At 46.5% G+C, this 24279-nt stretch overlaps 1 protein-coding gene and 1 pseudogene across 2 annotated transcripts in view; both read right to left on the reverse strand.

Moving 5' to 3' along the window:
* The window catches only part of BLVRA (biliverdin reductase A), a 44011-nt gene extending 23829 nt beyond the window's left edge, over window positions 1-20182 (reverse strand). The window contains 2 exon segments of one of the 2 annotated variants that reach the window (NM_001258144.1): window positions 7400-7432; window positions 20164-20182. In NM_001258144.1, coding sequence (NP_001245073.1) covers window positions 7400-7411 — 12 coding nt within the window. In that variant the 5' untranslated portion in view covers window positions 7412-7432; window positions 20164-20182. 2 annotated transcript variants of the gene reach the window in all.
* Window positions 10835-11778, reverse strand: LOC144340196 (vacuolar ATPase assembly integral membrane protein VMA21 pseudogene; annotated as a pseudogene).
* Window positions 20183-24279: the final 4097 nt, after the last annotated feature.

Here is a 24279-nt window from a genome sequence, read left to right on the forward strand (position 1 = left end):
CACAGAATGAACTTGCGCCCCACCCTTGGACTCAAGAGAAGCTGGTGTTTGGCACTCCAGACACAAAAATGGAGTTCACAGAAAGTTAGGAATGTGCTCTGCCAACTTAGAAAAAAAATTTTTTTTGAGATAAAGAGGGTAGAAGAAAAATGTAAAAACTGTAGAAAAACTTCAAGGTGTGAGGCATGAGGACAGGTGCTGAAAAGGTGGAAGGAGAGTACAGGCAGTCAGACAGAACAAGCTAGTCATTTTCATCCACTATTTGCAAGAATTAAAAAGAAGTTTGACAACTCATTGGTTGGCCTGGGAAAACAGGCATGTTCATATGTTGCAGGAGGGAGAGAAAAACCTAATTTATGGAGAGCAACTTGGAAATACTCACTACAAATTAAAATGCAAATGCCCTTTGCTCTGGTAAATCCAACTGTAAGAATGTGTCCTACAGAGCTACACAAGTCAAGTGACTTAGGCTTACTGCAGCCTTGCTTATAACAAGCAAAAGATGGAAACAGTCTATATGTCATTATAACAGACTGGCTATGAAAGTTATGATAGACTTGTGAAATAGAGTATTACATGGCTATAAAAAAAAAAAAACAAGGAAGCCCTTTATGTATTGAAAGGGACTGGTCTCCAAGATAGATTATCAGGTGAAAGAAGCAAAGGACAGGCTAGTGTGCACTGTATGCTACAGTCTGTGTAGTAACAGGAGGGGTGGGAGCCAAAGAGAAAACATACTGTCTATGTTTAGGATCTCTTTGAAAGGACAGCCCAGAAACCTGTAATGCTGAAACTGGCGACACGCTTGCTGGGAACATGAAAAACAGAGTGGCTGGGAAACAGGGCTAGGAGGTAAGAGGGCTTCTCATAGAAAATCTTTTTCTCTTTTTTTCTTCTTTAAAGTTTAGAATCACACAAATGTATTCAGTATCTAAAATATAAACAACACCTGAAAACAGACATAAATATCAGAGGGTTGCTCCAAGAAGGTGAGAACTCTGCAGTGTACAGCGCCTTGGCTCACTCCTACCTCCCTTCCTGGGGCTCCCTCTACAGTGCTCAGCATCCTCTGCTGCCCCTGTCCCTGCCCTGCCCCATCCAGTGACCCCAAGTGCTCCTGGCCCTGCTGCAATTGGTTTTCACTCCCATGCTTCCCTGCTTCACCATGGGTCATCCAAGACCTTCTCGTCACCACATTCAAGGGCTCTTCCTCAGCCACATGCTCCTGGACTTCAGACATGGACAACCCTTACCTGGACCTTCTTCAAACTCACTCCTTCCTTTCTTCTCTCACCTCATGCCACCAAGGTTTTTTTTTCACATTTCACTTTCTTTCTTCATTTTGCCCAAGAGGTGTATATTTCCCAAAGCTCAATCCTCATCCCTCTATTCTTCTCTCTCCCCCATATCCCCAGAGTATGGGGGTCCCTCATTCTCAGGGTTTCCATGACCACCTCTATGTCAAAGACCACAAGCATCCTGAGCTGGGGGCCATCCTCTCTTCCAAGCCGCATTCCCAAGACATTTCAACCTGGTTGTCCCACTGCGCTCTGGATCTTCATGCTCTGTGCTAAACTCCAATTATCCACCCTTCCTGACGGGCTGTCCTCTGAACTTGTGGGCAAAAGCCAGTAGCTCTAGGAATCCTGGCAGCACCCAGTTTTTTTTTTTTTTTTGAGACAGAGTCTTGCTCTGTCGCCCAGGCTGGAGTGCAGTGGTGCAATCTTGGCTCACTGCAAACTCCGCTTCCCGGGTTCACGCCATTCTCCTGCCTCAGCCTCCTGAGTAGCTGGGACTACAGATGCCCGCACCACGCCTGGCTGATTTTTTTTGTATTTTTTAGTAGAGACGGGGTTTCACCATGTTAGCCAGGATGGTCTCGATCTCCTGACCTCATGATCTGCCTGCCTTGGCCTCCCAAAGTGCTGGGATTACAGGCGTGAGCCACCACGCTCAGCCAACACCCAGTTTTAAATGCTTGGAGTGATTCCTGCATTTAACAAATATCCTGAGATCAAAGGCTGACTGTGGCCGATGGTCCTTCTGTGCTTTCTCCCTCCAGCCAGTCTCCAGGCCACAACAAGTTTTGCTTGAAAATTTCTGTCATATGATTTCCTTCCTCTACATTTTCACTGACCCTCCCAAGCTGTGGATTGCATTAGATTACTTAACAGTCTCTGAATCATCCTATCATTTAGGCAACAGACATTTAGTGAAGATAAGCTATGCATGACGCATCAAGCCAGATGCCATGGGGATGCTAAGATGAGCGAGGAACCCCGACAGCTACAGTCAAAGCGGGAGGGGAAGGTAACAAAAGAAAAGACACATAAAGCGCAATGGAAATTCATAAGAGGGAGGTATGACTTCCCGAGAGAGGACTCTGAGAAAACTGTTTGTGCAGTACAAAGGACATTTGAACTGGATGGACAGGATTAGCTGGACACAGACAAGAACAAAGGCATTAATGGGTCAAAAGCATTGGGGCTTAGATCTCCATTATGCCCCTTAAACCCCTGTGACTTAGAGCAATTGACTTCTGGGCTGCTGTGTAGCAGATTAACTATATATGTTGAACATGCAGAAAAATGAAGAATGAGATATAAATGATATAAAATGCAATTACATACATTAAAAGTATATCAGGCTGGGCACCGTGGCTCACGCCTGTAATCCCAGCACTTTGGGAGGTCGAGACAGGTAGGTCACTTGAGGTCAGGAGTTCAAGCCCAGCCCGGCCAACATGGCAAAACTCTGTCTCTACTAAAAAAACAGAAATTAGGTGGCGTGGTGGCCCACTCCTATAATCCCAGCTACTCAGGAGGCTGAGGCTGAAGAATTGCTTGAAACGGGAGGCGGAGGTTGCAGTGAGCTGAGATCACACCACTGCACTCTAGCCTGGGTGACAAGGGTAAGACTGTTTCAGGAAAAAAAAAAAAGTATATCACACAGGAGGTGATATATGTTGCCAGGGGTCAGTAGCAAGGGGAGGTTGTGGCTATAAAGGGGAAACACAAGGGAATGTTTTGGGGTGAGGTTCTGCATCCTGACATCCTGGGGTGATGGTTATGCATGTGTTTTAATGGGTAAACCTGTACACCAAAAAAAAAAAGAGGCAATTTTACTGCATATAAATGTTTTTGTTTGTTTGTTTGTTGAGGCAGTCTCGCTCTGTAGCCCAGGCTGGAGTGCAATGGCACGATCTTGGCTCATTGCAACCTCTGCCTCCTGGGTTCAAGTGATTGTCCTGCCTCAGCCTCCCAAGTAACTGGGATTATAGGCATGTGCCACCACACCTGACTAATTTTTGTATTTTTAGTAGAGATGGGGTTTTGCCATGTTGGCCAGGCTGGTCTCAAACTCCTGACCTCAGGTGATCCGCCTGCCTCAGCCTTCCAAGGTGCTGGGATTATAGGCATGAGCCACGGCACCCAGCTTACTGTATATAAATTTAGAAGGTATTTGCACAAAAACAAAATTTTTCATGAACATACATAAATAAAAAAGGAAAAACAATTCATTAGAATAGTTGTCTTTGGCAGAGTGAGAATGGGGATGGAGAAAAAAGGAATAAAAAATAAGTAAGTCTGAGAGCAGAGCCTTGCACAGCGCAATAGAGGCAATGTGTCAGGAACTGGGCATGTAGACCATCCCTGTGCCTGAGGTCTCTTCCCCCTGCCTTCTAAAAGGGAGAGGGAATGGCCTAGAGGAGGGTGAGGAAAGCAAAGGAGAAGAAAAGAATTAGTGAGGAAGTGATGAGGAGGCAGGAAGTAGGGTAAGGAAGGGACAGACTGGAAAGTTATGGTGGTCCCAATTAGTGGTAAGTTCCATGAGCATGAGTACCACACTTACATTTTTACCATTACAGACATCAAGCCAGGTCTAGAGTCTGGCACAGTGTGGTGTCACATAAATTTTGGTGACTACATCAAGGCAATAACAGGATTTACAGCCTTGGTCACTGGCTGCTGGCGTGTGGGAACAGTGAGGGGACTGGAGCGCCAGGCTGATGGATGGCCCTTCGAGGAGGAGCAGATTTGGGGCAAGTGAAAGCAGCAAGTCCAGCCTGAGTTATAACAGGCTTGGGGTCCCTGTGGCAGCTCTGACTGAGATGAGTGACAGGCTGCTGGACGTACATGTCTGGAGCTGAGGAGGTACCTGTGTGAACAGATCCATCTGGGACTTTCCCAAACACACAACCGACAAGAAAAGCTGTGGGAGCAGATGAGCTCCCAGGGCAGCAGGCAGGGTGCTGGGAAACAGACTCCCAAGGAGTAGGGAGAAGAGGAGCCTAAGAGAGACTCTGAGAAGTGGTCTGAGAAACAGGAAGAAACCCTGGGGTATCAAGGGGACATTTCAAGAAAAGTGTGGTCAATAGTGTCAAATGCTTAAGGAAAAAGTTTCTGCAAAATTTGGTAATGTGGGGCTCACTGGTACCTTCCCCTGAGAAGTAGAGCAGTGAGAACACAGTCAGACTGCAGTGGGACTGGACAGAAAAGAGAAGGGAGAAGGTGGTCTGACACCAAGGGACAGATGTGTAAGGAACAGCCAGGCACAGTGGCTCATGCCTGTAATCCCAGCACTTTGGGAGGCCGAGGCGGGAGGATCACTTGAGGTCAGGAGTTCAAGACCAGCCTGGCTAACATAGTGAAACCCCATCTCTACTAAAAATACAAAAATTACCCAGGTGTGGTGGTGCTCCTGTAATCCCAGCTACTTGGTAGGCTGAAGTGGGAGAATGGCATGAACCCGGGAGGCAGAGGTTGCAGTGAGCAGAGATCACGCCACTGTACTCCAGGCTGGGTGACAGAGTGAGGCTCTATCACAAGAAAAATAAAAAATAATAAATAAATATATATGTGTGTGTGTGTGTGTGTGTGTGTGTGTGTGTGTGTGTGTAAGGAACAGCAAAGGAGGACCCAAGTCTAGGAATGTTCTTACAAGGTTAAGAGGAAAAGCCATCAAAGAGGACAGAAGAGATCACTGATGACTGATGGAACTGCTCCTGGACCAGGGTGTATAAGCTTAATATTAATGCAAAGCTTCCATTGTTTCTTTAGAACTTAAAAGACCCTAAGAATTAGAGCAAGCCACAGGGTGAGCCACAGGGGCCTTCAGATAAGGAGGTCAGAGGCACAAGAAAGTGGTTACCAGAAGTCAGCCCCAAGTGGAGCAGGGCTGGTCGAGATAACGTAATAGGGAGACTTACTTTTGGTTGTTTTCCATTCTGTAGTCTGAGTTTTGCGGTAGAACATGTATCTACATTATTACAAGATACATTTTTATAAAATTTGCAGAGATCATCATTGACCCTGACAAGACTCATTTCAGTATATAATATGGGAAAAGAAACCAGACCGCAACAGGCTGAGAATGACCCAGGGAAGAGAAAATGGAGAAATTAACTGCAGGTATCTTTTTCGAGAAGCCTGCCTTGCAGGGGATGAGAAAGATAGGATAACAGTCACTTGACAAGATGTGAGGTGTTGTTTTGTTCTGAAGAAAGCATTTTGAAATATCGATGAGAAAGAGGTAGTGGGAATTAGGTTAATGATGCAGATGGCAAAGGAGATAACTAAGGAGCCGGCACAAGGTCTGAGCAGGCAGGAGTGTGCAGTTTCAGAGCAGGAGAAGGGTACACCATCACCAGGTGATATGGTTATGCTTTGTGTCCCCACCCAAATCTCGTCTTGAATTGTAATCCCCATAATCCCCGTGTGTCAAGGGAGGAGCCAGGTGGAAGTAACTGAATCACGGGGGCGGTTTCCCCCATGCTGTTCTCATGATAGTGAGTGAGCTCTCACGAGATCTGATAGTTTTATAAGGGGGTCTTCCCCCTTCACTCAGCACTTCTCCTTCCTGCCACCTTGTGAAGAAGGTGCCTTGCTTTCCCTTTGCCTTCCACCATAACTGTTAAGTTTCCTAAGTCCTCCCCAGCCATACTGAACTGTGAGTCAATTAAACCTCTTTCCTTTTTAAATTACTCAGTCTTGGGCATTTCTTTATAGCAGCATGAAAATGGACCAGGAATGTCTCATACCAGAGAGGGATACATACCCCTTTCTCCTTTCCATACCCAGCCCTGGGGCATGGGGGAAGCTGCTCTAGGATGGGCCTGAGTAGTTGAAGCCAGACACAAAATCCCTGCTCCTCAGACACACTATGGTCCAGGACCTGATTCTGGCCAATAAGACCGAAGGTGGCATTTGATGGGGCTTCAAAAAAAGGCTCCCACTCCCCTGAAGGAGTGGCCGGAAGCCACTTCTTCGCGCTGATGAAAGGGAATGCGAACATGTGTGGCCCCAACTGCCACTGCAGCCATCCTGCTACCACATGGGCACCTGCCCTAGGATGTAACCAACAGCTGGATGGAGAGCAGAGAGGTGAAAAGCTCCTGGATCCTTGAGGAGGTCACTGAGCCGCAGGATCGACCAGCCCTGAGGCCTGCCCTTCACCTGGACTTCCAGGAAAAAGGCACATTAACTCAGGCTTTCTGGTGTTCACAACTTGGAACTCTCACTGACAAGCATCCCTTGCACTGTGACAGGAGGAATAGGACTAATGGAGAGGCAGGAATGGAGGGAGATGATGTCAGATGGAATGTTTACATTTTCCTCTGTAAAATGAAAAGGGATCCTGATGCTAAGAGTGAGGGGGACCTTCGAGGAGGACAGAGCTTAGGGAGAGGGATGAAACCTGGAGCTGGGAGTTCAGGACACTGGCAAGGAGCTGCCTAGAGTGACAGGGGGCCTGGCGGGTGGTGCTGAGCACCAGATAAGGTCGCTGAGACATCTGCCAGCTGCAAACAGCACAAGGCTGTGCCACTCACCAAAGACCCCCCTCTTGTGGGGACGGCCTCTGTGTTTGCCGTGTGGATGGACAGGACAAGGGGAAAAGCATAGTGGGCATCAGCACAGCAGTGGTTGAAGTGATGAACCCCAAGGTCTAGGCTCCACTTGGAAGGGAGTGAACAGAGGAAGGGGCTGATGGATGAAACAAAAGGAAAAAACAAAGGGATGAGGAGCTAGACATCTCCATGCATCAAAGAACTGAAAGTGAGAGCACCAAGGAGACAATGCAAAGTGTTTCCAGAATAACACAAAGCAGGGATCTGGGCCCAGCAACCTCCATGCCCCACTACTAGCCAGAACTAGGAGTGTTGTTTCAGGATTAGCTGCAGTGGGTAAGTTTGAATGAAGCCAGACAGACACAGATAAGAACTCAGAGGGGCCTAGTTCTTCCTGCGTCACTCAGAACCAGGTGCACATCAGTAGACTGGAGGGGAAGTGTTCTCAAGTTTGTGCTGATGTTTCTGAAAGGGAATGGAGACCCTGCAAAGGAGAAATGAAGGACACAGTAAGAAAAGCATCCCTTAAACTGGTCTTTGTAAAGAACTCACCTCTGTATTCATCTTGGTTTCTTCCTTCGGTCACTGTAAAGACAAAAGCAGAGGTTCAGGTCCCTGGTGGCACCTGCCCAAACTCCATGCAAACACTCCCCTTTGCCACCCCACGCTCCCCCACTGCTTCCTGTCCCATTGGTCTCATCTTCCCCAAATGCCTTCACCACCTGTGCCTTCCAGCAAGGATATCCAGGCCAGTGTCTATTCTGGCCTGGTGACAGCTGACTTCCCTGGGATGTCATACCAGCAATGCTTCCTTAGAGAAGGGCATTTCCAAGCCCAGGTCCATCTCCTACATTGGAAGAGCAGCTGCAATTGGGATGCCTCCATGGGAAGGATGCACTTCCCAAAACTGGTGCTTGAAGAGGACAGCTTTTTATCTGGCTTTTTAAATGGGGACAAGCAAGGCAATAAGAAATATACACTTTTCTTTTCTTCTTAGCTGAGTTTCCAGAGGACTGCAATTTAATATGTTCAAAGAATAGTTCAAAAAGCCACTCCGGACCCTCAGCATTAAGACAAAGGAAGGAGGGGGCAAACAGGTGAGCGGGAAGGAGGGGTGACAAGAGGAGATGAGGGGAGACCACAGAGTAAAGGAAAAGAAAGACAGCAACAGCACGGCTTAATAGGGGTCCTCAACTTTAATGTACCCCTAGGATTCTTGTTGAAAATGTGTATTTCTGGGTTTCACTCTCAGATTCTGATTTGGAAGGCCAAGAGTGGAGGGGAGGCCACGAGTCTGCATTTTCACCAAGCATCCAGGTAAATGCACACAGACGGTCAGGAGCCATACCTGGAGAAACACTGGAATGTCGGTAGAACAGAGGCCTGTAAAAATTAACTTTTTCCCTCACTTGTTAGAACCACTAGAATTGCCACTGTATTTTTAACTAAAACTGGGCAGGCAAGGGCAGGCAAATGGATAACCAGAGGTGATGAAAAATGCACTACAGATGCCTCTCCAGCCCCTCCACCTGCATAGGCAGTCCAGGAAGCCAATGCCGATGACCACTTCTAGCTTGCAGAGGGCCTCTGAAAAGGGAAGACTGTGGCAACCCCTGCCCTTGGACTCAGCACAGCATTTGATCTTATTCTCTTTGGTTAAGCACAGGGATGAGAACCATGAATGACAGTGAAATAACCACCCCCATTCCAAAACAAACAAAACCAAACCTTGGCAACCTTAAGATTACCTGGGGAAGGGTGCATGGGTGATTGTGTGGGCTTTGTGTTGAAAATAGCCTGCTTTTGGGGCTGGACACTGTGGCTTACGCTTGTAATCCCAGCACTTTGGGAGGATGAGGAAGGCAGATCACCTGAGGTCAGGAGTTCCAAGCCAGCCTGGCCAACATAGTGAAACCCTGTCTCTACTAAAAATACAAAAACTTAGCCAGGCGTGATGGCGTATGCCTGTAATCCCACCTACTCGGGAGGCTGAGGCAGAAGAATTGCTTGAACTCGGGAGGCGGAGGCTGCAGTGAGCCAAGATCGAGCCACTGCACTCCCAGCCTGGGCAACAGAGTGAGACTCTGTCTCAAAGAAAAAAAAAAAAAGAAAATAGCCTGCTTTCGGCAACTCCCCTCCCTTCTCTCTTACCATTGCTCCTTCCTGCTTTGAGAGCGGGTCTCATGACCCAACCTGGCCAGCACACATGATGCCTTTCCTTTTGCAGTCTGGAGCCTTTTCACATCTCCTGAAACAAATCTGAAAAAGGGAACCTACTAGAAGAAAAACTCCAAAAAGCAGAATGTGACAAAGAAAGTGGACTTTCTTCTCAGATCCTGGGGAGGCAATGTAGGTGTGATGTCTCTTTATGCATAAAATATCTCAGAAAGGCCAGGCACAGTAGCTCACGCCTGTAATCCCAGCACTGTGGGAGGCTGAGGTGGGAGGATCACTTGAGCCCAGGAGTCCAAGACCAGCTTGGGCAACATAGCGAGACCCTGTGTTTACTTAAAAAATTAGCCAGGCATCATGGCATACGCCTATAGTCCTAGCTACTTGGGAGGCTGAGGCAGGAGGATTGCTTGAGCCCAGGAATTTGAGGCTGCAGTGAGCTATGATCATGCCACTGCACTCTAGCCTAAAGTGATAGTGACATGAGTCACTGACATGTCACATGTCATCACCTCTGTCACTCACAGGATGACAGAGACCCTATCTCTTTTTTTCCCCCCAAACTACTTTGTACCCAGATGAGAGACCTTGTCTCATTAAAAAAATATATATATGTATCTCAGAAGGATAACTAAGACACTGAGAGCTGACCCACAGGCAGTGGGTGGGGTGGGAGCACCAGCACTAAGTGGTGGATGCGTGAAGACACAGCAGCAGAGGGTCCCCAGCAAGCACACTCTGCTCGTCCTCCCCTGCTACCTGGAGGCCCCACAGAGATGCCCTCCCCAACACCCTGCTGTGCTTTACTTCTGTTTTTAAGAACTTTCGTTCAAGTCTCCCTTGGAGCTTGCACATGAGTGACAGAGTCACATAACAGAACACCCAAACGTGAGGAGGATGAGAACAGATGTGAACCTCTCTGGGTCAGCTAGTTCATACACATTAACCCTAATCCTCAGAACCCTGGCAAACAACAACAACAACAACAAAAAACCAAACTAGTATTAATTCCATTTTACAGATGAAGTGCCTGGAGTTCAGGGAGGGTAAAGCACCCTGCCTCACAGCCAAGGCACTACAGCACTGCCCTGCAGTTTCCAGACTTCCTGGTTCTAGACTCAAACCCCAGGCTCTGCCAGAGGCCTTGACAGGTCCTGTCTTACATTCACCCAGAGAGCTTCCATGCTAAACAGGAGACCTGGTGTCCAGTCCTGTCAGTCCTGAACTACCCAAGCAACTATGACAGTCAAACAGGTCACAGGCTGTAGGCTGAATGGCTGGACTTCATCTCTAAGGTCTGCTCCAGCTCTAAATTGCTCTATGGTTTCCAGACAAGGAAATTCAGGTAACTCTTGTAACAGACAGAATGATACCCTCAGTCATGATCACAGAATGTAAATTATGATTATAGCAAGAAGGCCTAGCTGACTGACAGATCAAAATGTTTGCCAGAGTGTGGTGGTTAAAGTGTGGTCAGGAATACACTCTGACATTATTGGGGGACTAAAAGTGGGTAGCATCTCTGTGGAAGGCGGTGTAGCAATAACTCTTAAAATTCCAATCTGACCTAGCAATTCTACTGCTTCCTATTTCTGTCTCCAGCCCCCAAACTACATTCAGAAGAAACTGCCCTGAGTCTTTTGACCTTGAAGAAATCTCAGTACTACTTGCTTTTTTTTTTTGTAATAAACATATGTATTTATAACTAATTTAACTTTTCCAAATTCTCATTTGCAAATGAGATTTATATAGTTAAAACTGAATATACAAACCAACATATTAGGAGGATCAAAATTTACACTACTCAAACGTGACTCCTTAAGACTGACTTTAACATGTTCTTTCAACTTTATTAAAATCAGATGTCCCCCCTCCAGCATATATCACTTTAAAAAAAGAATTTAATGCTATCAAAAGGTGATGTTCACTTTAATCCTGTTTGCCTTCACACCACTGTCGTGAGTCTTCATTCCAGGCCACATACATAAAGAGGGCCAGCACCACATGGCCGCCGACCACTGCAACACTAGCAGCATAAAAATATCTGTCCCTATTGGACATCCCAAGGGTGCCTTCAAATATGTAAGATTTAGTTGTGAAATATAACCCAATAGGAACGGTGATCATTAAAGCTGTGAAGAACAGGAGTGTCTTCAGTGTAGACGCTAATGAGCTTTCTTTTCTGAACTTAGGAGGCTGCAGTGCGTTCAGTGCCGCTTTATCCGGGCGCTCCACGGTGTAACTGTGCTGGCACAGGCACTCGGTGGCAGGCTACTTGCTTTTCCTTTCTAATGAGATCTTAAAGGAAAATTTTCCTATAAAAGTGGTCTACAAAACATTACTTATGAACTTTATTGTTTTCCTACATAATCTGGGGAATGCAAAACAAAAGAAAACAAACAAACGAAAGGATGTGGACAGATGCATATGCATGAGAAAGAAGCCTACCTGGAACTCGTACACTGGGCATCAGGGGTGTACCAGCTAGAATAAATGGCATTGCTGTTTATTTGTTTATTTTTCAGGGTCAGGGTTTTGTTCTTTAACCCAGACTGGAAAGAAGTGGCATGCATGATCACAGCTCACTGCAACCTCGAACTCCTGGGTTCAACTGAACCTCCTGCCTCAGCCTCCCAAAGTTCTGAGACTGCAGGCATGAGCCACTGCACCTGGCCACACTGCTGTTTTTAAAGCACATTCAGCTGGGGTACCCCAACTCGTTGCTCACAGAGCTTTGAGTGACTGGCAGGACTTGCCATGGTCACATAACTGTAAAGGCCAGACAGATCCTTTCTGTGCTGTTTCCCCTTCTGCTTTCAACTCCCCCTTATAATAAGATGCACTGTCAGGAGAGGCAGCAATCCCAGGCCAAGCGAGATCTGGCTCCACCTTCCAACTCTCTGCCTGCCCATCACACAGCTCCCTCTCCTTTCCTCCCCATCATCTGGCCAGGACTAGTTAAACACTGAACAGAATCCAGGAGGAACTTTATTCTGTATTTTAATATATCTTAAAATATCTAAGACCTAATCCTGTAACAAAAAGGTTTTGGTTTGTTTAGTTTTTCTTTTTATTTAAATGTCAAAGGTTTAGTATTTAAATGGTCAAACACAGAAACATTCTGTTTTCTAAGTTTTAGTATTATGCTGAGAAATATTTTCCCAAAAGACTTATATTAAATAGATATATTTTTATTTTCTTATAGATTTTTAACTTTTTTTTTTTTTTTTTTCTTGAGACAGCTTCACTCTTGTCACCCAAGCTGGAGTGCAATGGTGCGATCTCGGCTCACTGCAACCTGTGCCTCCCAGGTTCAAGCCATTCTCCCATCTCAGCCTCCTGAGTAGCTGGGATTACAGGCGCCCGCCACCACACCACCACGCTAATTTTTATATTTTTAGTAGAAATGGGGTTCCACCATGTTGGCCAGGCTGGTCTGGAACTCCTGACCTCAGGTGACCCACCCACCTGGGCCTCCCAAAAAGGTGGGATTACAGGCATAAGCCACCACGCCTGGTCTTAACCTTTCTTTATTTACATTTTTATTTTTTAATCAAATCTAAACAGTATTTTGGTATATGGCAAGAGATAAGGCTATAAATTTACATTTCTCCAAATAGTTGTTCCTATGTTATTTATTGAATATTTAATCCTTTCCCCCAGTGACTCCACACTTAAATTTTTATGAATACAGTTATTCTTTTTTTCATTTTTTTCTGCTGTGCCACAGACCTCTATTCCCATGGTTATAACATACTGTTTACGTGATTGTGGCTTTACAGTGTTTCAATACCTGGTAATTCAAGTTCTCTCATTAATCTTGTTCAGTATTATTATATATTCTTACTTGCCTAGACCGCCATATTAATTTTAGAACATCTTACCAAGTTAAAAAATTCCACTGGGACTGCGACTATGATTGCATCAAATTTATACATTAAATTAGGGTGAATTAATAAGCCTTCCCATCCAGAAACATGGTATGCCTTTCTAAGAGCAGCCACTTTAAAAATAAATAAATAGGCCAGGTGTGGAGGCTCATGCCTGTAATCCCAGCACTTTGGGAGGCCGAGGCGGGCGGATCACTTGAGGCCAGGAGTTCAAGACGAGCCTGGCCAACATGGTGAAACTCTGTCTCTACTAAAATTACAAAAATTAGCAGGGTGTGGCGAACGAGCCTGTAATACCAGCTATTTGGGAGGCTGAGACATGAGAATTGCTTGAACCCGGGACGCAGAGGTTGCAGTGAGCCATGTTCACGCCACTGCACTGCAGCTTGGATGACAGAGCAAGACTCTGTCTCTAAATAAACAAATAACTTAAAAAGAAGAATCTTGAGTTAGTTCCTGAATTATTGCATAATGACAAACAACAGCTTAGGCTGTAGTGGCTCACCAGGAAGTTGAAAGAAAAAAGTCAACACCTTTGCAGAAACAACTTGCTTGAAGCAATTTAAAGCAGGTTTCTCCTCCCCCCATATCTACTGCAGCCGGTCTGCAAAACAGTCTTGGTGTTTGAGCCTTTATTTGCTTTGACTCCAAAACACAATGGGCTCAGGTGCACAGAGATGAACTGTCTCTCTAGGGGATGAAGAGCCAGCCTGTGACCCCAGAGAACAGAGTTCTAGACCTGGCTTGGCACCAGGTGATCAAGAGCAGGGCACGGGGTCCCTTGTGCCTTAGTTTCTGTACCTTGAAATAGAAGAGGGGGCAGATGAATTTAGATGACCCTTATGTTCTCTTTCTGTGCTAACATGGTATCACTTTAACCCACTTTACTTCTTTTTTTTGCGGGGGTTGGGGGGTTCTCTTTCGGTTTAACTTTCTTGGTGTCTGGCTTGGTTAACTGAAGGTTTTTAGCTTCTCTTCTGGCTCCACAAGCAAACTAGGTTGAGGCTCAGGTTGCAGCCATTAAGGCCCCAGGCACAAAAGTGCTGTATAGATAGGGCTTCTCCTTGGCACTCTGCCAAAGAGAAGCCACTCTCTTCTCTGCCCCACTTTTTCAGCCCCCATCTGCTCTATGTCCCTTCCGTTCCTCCTCCTCACCACTTCAAAAGCTTCTACCTTTTACTGAAAGTGATCTTAATATAACAGGAGAGAAATGAGATGAGGTCAATGACTTTCATTAAGCCCAGTGTATTTAAACTTGGAAGGGCATAATCATGTTTGAAAAGAGCTGCTTATTAACTCAAATAATTGTAGAACAATGTGCAACTCGACTTCAAAATAGGGTTGAGAGCAGAACTTTCTGGAGTCCCATACAGGTTTTTGGGCACTGACCCCCGCCAGAAGGTCCAGGTCATAACTATGTTCCCTTACTGTTGAAAGATGAGTTCTGCCCAGCCAAGTGCAACAGGAACTGCCTAGACAGGCACAACTCACAAGTGCGGGGGTGGGAGAGGGGTGGGCAGGGGAAGGAATACAAATCTTCCACGGAGCCAAAACATGTGTGGGTCTAACTTTTGTTTCTAACATTTTAAAAGCTCAATAATTATGCTTTCAAAGATCTCTAGAGAGAACATCTTTCTTCAGCAGATCAAGATTTTTTACAAGCAAGATTTCACAATGTGTTATCTGCATCCTCAATATTAATTACATAAATAATTTTATTCTTTACACCAATTGTATCATGTTCTTTCACTGTTTTGTTTTCCCTTAGATTTTTTAAGGTGCTCCAAGTTCTCAGATTTCAGGTGAGGAACTTCAAGGTCTTTTCAAAGTCTGAGGTTTTCTGAGTTTATCAAAGAGAAATAGCTAAGTTACAAGAAAAATCATTACGTATAAGTGTGAGTTATATAAAATATTCAACTATTCACTCAGACATCAGCAAATATTCGTTTTAGCACAACAAACAGCACACATGAGTTGAAATAGGGTGGACAGAAAAAAACCTAAAGAAATCCTGTAGCACCTAAAAAAGAGAATGACATGACATCACAGCGTGAAACAGAGCCAGGGGTCAAAAGCAGCAGTGGCCCATGGGTGTGCAGTATGTGTTTTGTTTTTCAAAAACATTTTTTGCCTATTTCCTTTTATTCCCATAATATCCCTAAGAAGTAGAGCTCCCCCAACCTTCATTCTGCAGAGGCAGAAAGACATTGGATCCCTTGCTGATGGTGATCCCCAGTGGCCCCTCCAATGGCCTCATCAGGCAGGCTGACTGTACTCTTAGCGTCCACCTGGGTTTAGCCAGTGGAGGAGATCGGCAGGCAAGGAACAGAAAGAGAGAGGCTGGGGGTACTTGTGCTCCCCCTGCCCAGTCCCCAGGCTGCTGCTCTGGCAGTAGCTGCATTCTGTGATGGCCACAGCAGCTCTGGATGGGGGTGGCTCCTCCAGCAGTACTCCAGCCCTCTCCTCCCAGCTCTGGTCTCCTCCCTACCCCTTCAAACCAGAGTGGGGGTGCCCACTGAAGCTCTTTCCTGTGTGCCTCACCATCACTTGTTGGTTCCTCCAATCCTGCCCACTCTTCTTTAAAAATTCTCCTTAAAATTCCTTTCATTTTTATGCTTTTCACTGTTGGGATCTCAACTGATAAACCTGGTGGTATATCAGTTTGCAGCATCCCTGGCTTTTCCCCACTAGATGCCAGTGGCATATACACTTTTCCCCTCAGCACGTCAATCAGAAATGTCAGTAAGAACTACTGGGTTAAGGGCTGGGTGCGGTGGCTTATGCCTGTAATCCCAGCACTTTGGGAGGCTGCGGCGGGCACGGTATGGATCATAAGGTTAAGAGATCCAGACCATCCTGGACAACGTGGTGAAACCCCATCTCTACTAAAAATACAAAAATTACCTGGACATGGTGGCACGCACCAGTAGTCCCAGATACTCAGGAGGCTGAGGCAGGAGAATTGCTTGAACCCAGGAGGCAGAGGTTGCAATGAGCTGAGATCGTCCCACTGCACTCCAGCCTGGGTGACAGAGCAAGACTCCATCTCAAAAAAAGAAAACAAAACAAAACAAAAAAAAAACACAAAAAAACCCAAAAAACAACTACTGGGTTAATGGAAATCACTAAATTATTGCTGACAAAGCTCTAGAGTTTCACATTCCAATTTGCACGTGGGAGAGATGCAAAACCTCACAGTAAATTAATAGCACAGCCAGGACTAAACAGCTTTCTTGGCTTACATTATGTTTCCCTTTTGATTTCAGTCTCTCTCCCACATGCAAATTGGAATCTGAAACTCTAGAGCTTTGTCAGCAATAAATTACTGATTTTCATTAACCCAGTAGTTCTCACTGACATTTCTGATTGTTGTACTCGGGGGGAAAAGGGTATGTGCCATTGGCGTCTAGTAGGGAAAGGCCACGGATGCTTCAAAACATCCTGTGATGCACAGGACACCTTCCTACCCCCACTACACACACACAACAAAGAGTTATCCAGCCCAAAATGTCAACAATGCCAGAGTTGAAAAAGCCTGGATTACTCATCATGCAGAATGAACTACAGCTGTGACCTTCCTCCTCATTCCAGAAGTATGGGGAAGGATAAGGGAGAGGGTGACCCTCTCAGGTGGGGCCAGCTGCCAGCCTCAGAGGTCTAAGAGTAAAGGTAAAAGCAACTCTTGCCCTGGAGGGAGTTGGATACTTTGGAATCTATCGAGAAAAATATAATAGCTACATGGGACACAAGTCTGGAAATATAGACATCAAAATATTAACAGTAATTACGTCTCTGAGTGGTGAAACTTTTAGTGACTACTTTCTTTTTGCTTATCTAAACTTTTCTATAAAGGTTAGTTAGCATAATTATTCAAAACTCTAAAAAACATTACAAATTATGCCACTTTCACTGACTGCATCCCTCCTAGCCCCAATTCCTTAACTGAACAGACTTTCACAGGGCAATAACATATCAAGGTGCTCTGATAATGAAGCCCACAGAAAATTTTTCCTATAGCTGAGAATCAGGAAAGGTTCTGCTTCCTTCAAGGCCATTAACATTTGGGGGATCAATGAATGAATGAATGAATGAATGAAGTTGCTATGTATGTTTTACTTTCAAATGACAAGAACCATGTAACTGACCAAGTTTACCTTTCTAGAAACAAATTTGGGACTCAACTACAAAAATATAGGCCTGCACTGACCTATAAGGGAGCCACTAGACAGAGTGGCTATTGGAATGTAAACTAACTAAAATAGCACATTTTCATAATCATAGAAAATTCTATTGGATAGCACTGAAACACTTTATTCTTTTTTTCCCTGCAATAGTTTCTTGTACTTATACTTTCTCTCATCTCAATTCCTGGCTATATTTATCTTCTATTTATTTGTTACTATTCTACATGATTTTGTTGCAAATGACCTTCATTCCTTTGTGGATCAATTTGGGGCACTGTACTTTTGAAATATCAGTGTGTATATATATATATCACTGTTTCTGAGAGTTCAACCTTCGTTTCTGACTATAAGGCAGATCTAGCAGCTCATGTAATGTAGCTAGTTGCTCACAGTTCAAAGACTGAAGAGAGGCCGGGTGAAGTGGCTCACGCCTGTAAATCCCAGCACATTGGGGAGGCCTAGGTGGGTGGATTGAGAGCAGGAGTTCGAGACCAACCTAGCCAACAAGGCAAAACCCTAGCTGGTCGTGGTGGTGTGTTCCTGTAATCCCAGCTACAGGAAGCTGAGGAAGGAGAATCACTTGAACCCAGGAGGCGGAGGTTGCAGTGAGCCAAGATGGTGCCACTGCACTCCAGCCTGGGCAACACAGTGAGACTCCGTCTCAAAAAACAAACAAACAAAAAGACTCAAGAGAACACTGTCAGGAACTAAGCTCCCCTGTCACAAAGGCACTACATTCAGTGTTTTTTTTTTTTTAATAAACAAAAAGGTATATACACTGTCCATTAATGAAAAGTTTCGGCCGGGCGCGGTGGCTCAAGCCTGTAATCCCAGCACTTTGGGAGGCCGAGACGGGCGGATCACGAGGTCAGGAGATCCAGACCATCCTGGCTAACACGGTGAAACCCCGTCTCTACTAAAAAATACAAAAAACTAGCCGGGCGAGGTGGCGGGCGCCTGTAGTCCCAGCTACTCGGGAGGCTGAGGCAGGAGAATGGCGGGAACCCGGGAGGCGGAGCTTGCAGTGAGCTGAGATCCGGCCACTGCACTCCAGCCTGGGCGACAGAGCGAGACTCCCTCTCAAAAAAAAAAAAAAAAAAAGAAAAGTTTCACTATTTGATTAAAGCTTAATTTGAAGCTGAGTCATGAAATGTCTTTTTCAAATTCCAAAATATATGGCTATCAACTTATTTCTAAAATCTTAAATATATGATTTATGACAAAAAACAAATGGCCCAACCTGTTACTACTGATATATATATGATCATGTCATCAGAGTCCTGGATACGCCAAAGAGAATCAGAAATGAAAACGCACGCAGCTCCTGCACCGTGGGATTCCCTGTCAGCCCACGGTTCTGGTGGAGTGTCGCCTCTACATAGAAGTCTATGCAATTTTGAGTATTTTACCAGATTTTCAGTTCTATAAAAAATGACTGGGAGTAATAAGTAGTGTAGATCAAAAACTAAATACAATTAGAACAAAGATGAAAATTAACAGATGTGGCCCAAAGTGGCAAATCTTTGACTTTAATCAGATGCTAACTGGATAGGCAGGGGGTACAAAGAATAAAAAAGTAAAGATCGGCCGGGCGCAGTGGTTCATGCCACGCCTGTTATAATCCCAGCACTTTGGGAGGCCAAGGTGGGTAGACCACCTCAGGTCAGGAGAATAGCTTGAACCCAGCAGGAGGAGGTTGCAGTGAGCCAAGATCGTGCCACTGTACTCCAGCCTGGGGACAGGGCGAGACTCCGTCTCAAACAAAACAAAACAAAACAAAACAAACAACAAAAAAACCCAGTAAAGATTACATATGAAATGCAGAAAAACACACTGAGAATTATTCCTTAAAAAGGCCAAGTATAATTAGAGACCCTTTTGTAATTTTTAGCTCCCTGGCTACAGAATCTCCCTTCTGATACTTTGTCTAACATTTGACTTAAGTTTGTTTTTCTGGAATGCATACCGTTAAGGGAAGGATGAACATATTTATCAATACAATCTTTTGGGAAATAATTAGCAATATACCAATACCTTTATTTCCATAATTTTAATATCTTCTTGGAAATCGTACCATAGAAATTACATTAATGATGGAAAAACTTTCAACACAGTATTGCTTGCTTTGTAGGTGGTGATGATGACAACTAACATTCACCGAATCCTTCCCATGCTGAAAACCCTATTGTAAGCTATTTATGTTCGATAAGTCACTTATTCTTCACGGCTATCCTACCAAGTAAGCATTATGATTATCCCCACTTTTACATGTGAAGAAAATCGAGGCACCAAGAGGTTGGTTAACGTGCCCAAGATCAGATCACACAGCGGTATAATAGGATGGTAAACTCCTATCATATAATGAACGTTAAGTGGAAAAAATTAGTATCCAAAACTGTAAGTCTGATGTCGCAAACTCTTTTTATAATTTAAGTAGTTTATAAATACCCTCATTACTAGCCATATTTCTGAGCACTTCATATGTAGAGTGCACTTTACAGAACACTGTCATGTAACCCTCACACCGTCTATGAAATAAGTGATAGTTTCCAGTTTCCAAAGACGAAAGCGGGGCTAGGAGAGGCCAAGTGCCTCGCGCGGCGCCTCAGGGTTCGCCCCCGCGGAGCAGACCTCAGGGCATCCCAGGCGGGCCCCGGCCGAGCTCGCGGCCCTGCGGTGGCTACGCCCGGGCCCAGCCGCTCGCGCTCCTGGAGCCGCCGGACTAGGCGGCACGCGGACGCCGAGCCTGCCCTCTTGGGTCTACATAAAAACCGAAACTACGGGCAGTCTTAACCGAAATGGAGACTTAATTTTTTAGACTGTCTTTTGTGTAGTTGAGAAAGCCCCTTGCCGGGACCTGCGCTGCTGGGCCTCCGACCGCGTCCTCACTCCGGGCCCGGGCGGGGCGGGGCGGGGCAGGCGGCGCCCAGGGTGCGTCCCGGCTCTGGCGGCCGCGGGCCCGGGCCTCTTGCGGGCCTGGGGCTTCAAGCTCAGGTCCGAGCGCTCTATGGAAGCCGCGCGCGACCCCCGCTCCCCTGCGCGCGACCCCCGTTCCCCGCGCGCGCCTCACCTGACGCGGGCACCGCTCTCCGTGCAGCCTCCGGGCGCCACTGGCTTTGCGGACCGGGGCGGGATCCCAGCTCCGATTGGCTGCCCCGCTGGGGGGCGGGAGCCCAGACGCGGGATGGCGGAGACCGGGAGAGGACTGGAGGCGGAGGGGAAGGGAGTGGACTGGAAGGGGAGGGAGGGTCCCGGCCTCGTGCGGTCGCGCGTGAGATCCCGGCCTCTGTGCCCTGGGCCTGGCGCCTGGGCCCGTAAGAACCGTCCGTGCGCCTGACCTCTTCTCTGCACCCAGCTTGGTGGCGAGGGGTGGGTGGTAGGTGCTCGCCGGCCGGAGGGCGTATGGAAGTGGCTGGGCCCCTCACGGTGTGCCTGGCCCCGGCGTTGGGGGGTCGAGGGGGTGTCGCATCTCTCTTATCCGCCCCCCACTCACCACGTAGAACCCACTGAATCCCTTTGGTATTGGTGGCCCCGGGCCGACTGAACTGGCGCGGAGGCTTACTTGAGTCTTTCCTGTAAATGTGAGAAGCGGAGGGGTATATTCCAGGAGGCCGGTGTCTGCGATGTCCTGTTCTTGGGTAGCTAGGAAGTGAACGTGGTCTAGGGAACTGCCTGGGCTCTTATCCACCTGGGAATGGGCTTGTTGGGGATCCTGATGTGGGAGAAGCCAGGGAGCTTCTAGCCTAGTGGGGCTGAGGGGAAACCAGGGAGCGGGGTGGATTAGGCTGAAGGAAAGAGATCTCTTTGATCTTAAAGGCAGCGTTCTGACGGGTAAGGTTGACCGGCATTTTCCCCAACCAAGAGTTCTATTACTTTATTCCATGACCTGACAAGCCTGTTTAAGTGAGGTTTTGTTGAGTGCGGAGAGAGAAGGCTTGGCTTTGAATTTTTATCTCCAGGAGGGACCTGTCTCCTGAACGCCATACTCCTCTATGCAGGTGCCTACTTAATACCTCCTCTTGGATCTCTAAAATACATTTCAATCTCAACACATCCAAATCTGTGCCCCTGATCTCTTCTCCATAGCATCACCATCTCGATGGCAACTCCATCTTCCAGCTGTCAAGGCCAGAAACCTTGCTGTTATCTGGCACTCACCTTTCTCTCACATCCCACTTCCAGGGCCCAAAAATTCTGTTGGTTGGATCTCCCTAGCATACCCAGAGCCTGACCACTTCTTACCTCTGCCTCCATCATCTCCTACCTGGTCATGACAGTGGTCCTCTTCCTGCAGCCTGTCCTCATACAGCACCCAGAGTGACCTTAATAAAAGAAAGCCAGATCAAATTCCTCCTCTGCCGAAAACCTTCCCAGTGGTTTCCCAAACTCTGGGTAGAAGCGAAAGCCCTGCCTGATCTGCTCCTCTGTTACTCCTGCAACCTCATATTACTGCCTCCCCACTGGCTCACTCTGCTCCAGTCATTCTGGCCTCTGTGCTATTTCTTGTGCAAAGCAGACAGGGCTCTGCTGCAGGGTCTTTGCACGGGCTGGTGTCTGTTTGGAATGCTCAACTACTTCTCACTCTTCTTGATCTTCGCTCAAATGCTGCCTCATTGAGAACTACCCTAATCACTCCATTCAAAATTGCTACCTGTCCTGCTCCTGAGTGACATTTATTTAGCTCCTGACTGAATTTGTTTATTTAGCTTATTGTTTGTTATCTGTCTCTTCCACCCACCTGCTACTGCCCCTTGGGCCATGATATGTCCTTTCTCGGAAAAATAACTGCCACTAATGAGGTACCATATTTTCACTGGCAAGGCCTAGGACATAAGCCAAACTCTGGGGTCTGATTGTGCTGTCACTTTAAATAAACCACAAGAGGAAAGAGTGATTCCCCAAAAGCACATGCTGAGTGCTACTGCTAGGAGAAGGGATGCTGGCTAGGCAAAACCACAGATGTTCACTTGCTGAGTCAGACCAGTACACCCAGAGGAGCTTTGGGAAAACCTGTGAGAGGGGCCCTCCATGTCCTTGAGAGCAGAATTTAAGGATGAGGCCTCTAACCCCCTCACTTTCTGGTAACGATGTGTTATGAATGCATTGATTTATTTACCTTATCCTTCTAAAGTCTAGTTTTGTATTCAGTTTCTACTTTTTGAATAAGAGCTTCCCATTCTACAAAGGGGTGACTCTCTTCAACCTGAAGAACTCTGTGGGAGGTTGGGGGGACAGTAAGACTGCTGTAGGCCACAAGTGACAGAAACCCCATCCAAACAGATTAACAGTTAGGAGGAGTATTAAGGCTCTAGCTCCATTTCTGTGTCATTCTCTTGGCTGTTTTTCCCCTATGTGTAACAAGATATGAAAATATAGATTTTGATTAGGACAACAAGATACACTGATGTGAAATTCTAGGGACAGATCTCTAAGGATATAAGAAGGAATCGGGGGGGGGGAGCCACCTGTAATCACAGCACTTTAGGAGGCCTAGGCAGGCAGATTGCTTGAGGCCAGCCTGGGCAACATGGCAAAACCCTGTCTCTACTAAAAACACAGTGCTATCACTGCTGCACTATAGGCTGGGCGACAGAGTGAGACTCCATATAAAAATAAATAAATAAATAATAAAAGTAAAGAAATCAAATAAATAAAAAGAAGGAATTTGAGAGTGGAAGGGGGGTTTGGTGAAGAAATCTCTGACAGAGGCCAGGTGCGGTGGCTCATGCCTGTAATCCCAGCACTTTGGGAGGCCGAGGCAGGCAGATCACTTGAGGTCAGGAGTTTGAGATCAGTCTGGGCAACATGGTGAAACTCCCTCTCCACTAGAAATACAAAAATTAGCCGGGCACAGTGGGGCGTACCTGTGTTGTTCTAGCTACTCAGGAGGCTGATGCAGGAGAATCGCTTGAACCTGAGAGGCAGAGGTTGCAGTGAGCTGAGATCTCCCCATGTCACTCCAGCCTGGGCGACAGAACCAGACTCTATCTCTAAAAAAGAAAAAAAGGGGCAGGCGCCGTGGCTCACACCTGTAATCCCAGCACTTTGGGAGGCCGAGGGGGGCAGATCACCTGAGGTCAGGAGTTCAGGACCAGCCTGGCCAATATGGTGAAACCCCATCTCTACTAAAACTACAAAAAAAAAAAAAAAAAATTAGCCAGGCATGGTGGCACGTGCCTGTAATCCCAGCTACTCAGGAGGTTGAGGCAGGAGAATCGCTTGAACCTGGGAGGCAGAGGTTGCAGTGAGCCAAGATCGTGCTATTGCACTGCAGCCTGGGCAACAAGAGCGAGACTTGGTATCAAAAAAAAAAAAAAAAAGGCCAGGCGTGGTGACTCATGCCTGTAATCCCACCACTTTGGGAGGCTGAGGCGGGAGGATCACCAGTTCAGGAGATTGAGACCATCCTGGCTAACACGGAGAAACCCCATCTCTACTAAAAATACAAAAAATTAGCCGGGCATGGTGGCGGGCACCTGTAGTCCCAGCTACTCGGGAGGCTGAGGCAGGAGAATGGCTTGAACCCGGAAGGTGGAGCTTGCAGTGAGCCGAGATCATGCCCCTGCACTCCAGTCTGGGCAACAGAGTGAGACTTCATCTCAAAAAAAAAAAAAAAAAAGGAAAAGAAAAACGAAAAAACGAAGAAGAGAAATCTCACAGAGCTTTTGCTGTGCTGTGAGTTTACCTCCTCCCCACTGAGGGAAGCTTCAGGCAGCCCATTTCCTTCACTTCATGCCTACAGGCTTCCAGCCATTTGGGGAGCTTGTCAGGTATGTTGGTGCACATGGAGACTCTCTGGTCACTTACTGCCCACCTGAAAAAGGCAGGCAGTGGTCGGCTGTCAGCCCACTCATGCAGAGGCGTCCCAGGATGTTTTTGTGTTTCCCATGGATCAGATATGGCCATGCAGGACACAGTGCCCTTGGATCCCGTCCAGTAAGGCTACTTGGAAGGGCAGGAAGCTGAGGGTGAATGCCAGATATGTAGAGGTGAGGAGGAAGTCAAGGTGCATGCACCCAGGGATAATCACTGGAGAGAGGTCTGGCATGGTCATCTCCAAAGAGTTGATGAACACTACAGTCCAAAAAATAACATCATGTATTGTCGTAGTCTATTCGGGCTACTATAACAAAATACCTTGGACTGGGTAGTTTATAAACAGCAGAAATTTATGGCTCTTAGTTCT

The sequence above is a fragment of the Macaca mulatta genome, chromosome 3 (assembly GCF_049350105.2).
Source record: "Macaca mulatta isolate MMU2019108-1 chromosome 3, T2T-MMU8v2.0, whole genome shotgun sequence".
Taxonomy (NCBI): domain Eukaryota; kingdom Metazoa; phylum Chordata; class Mammalia; order Primates; family Cercopithecidae; genus Macaca; species Macaca mulatta.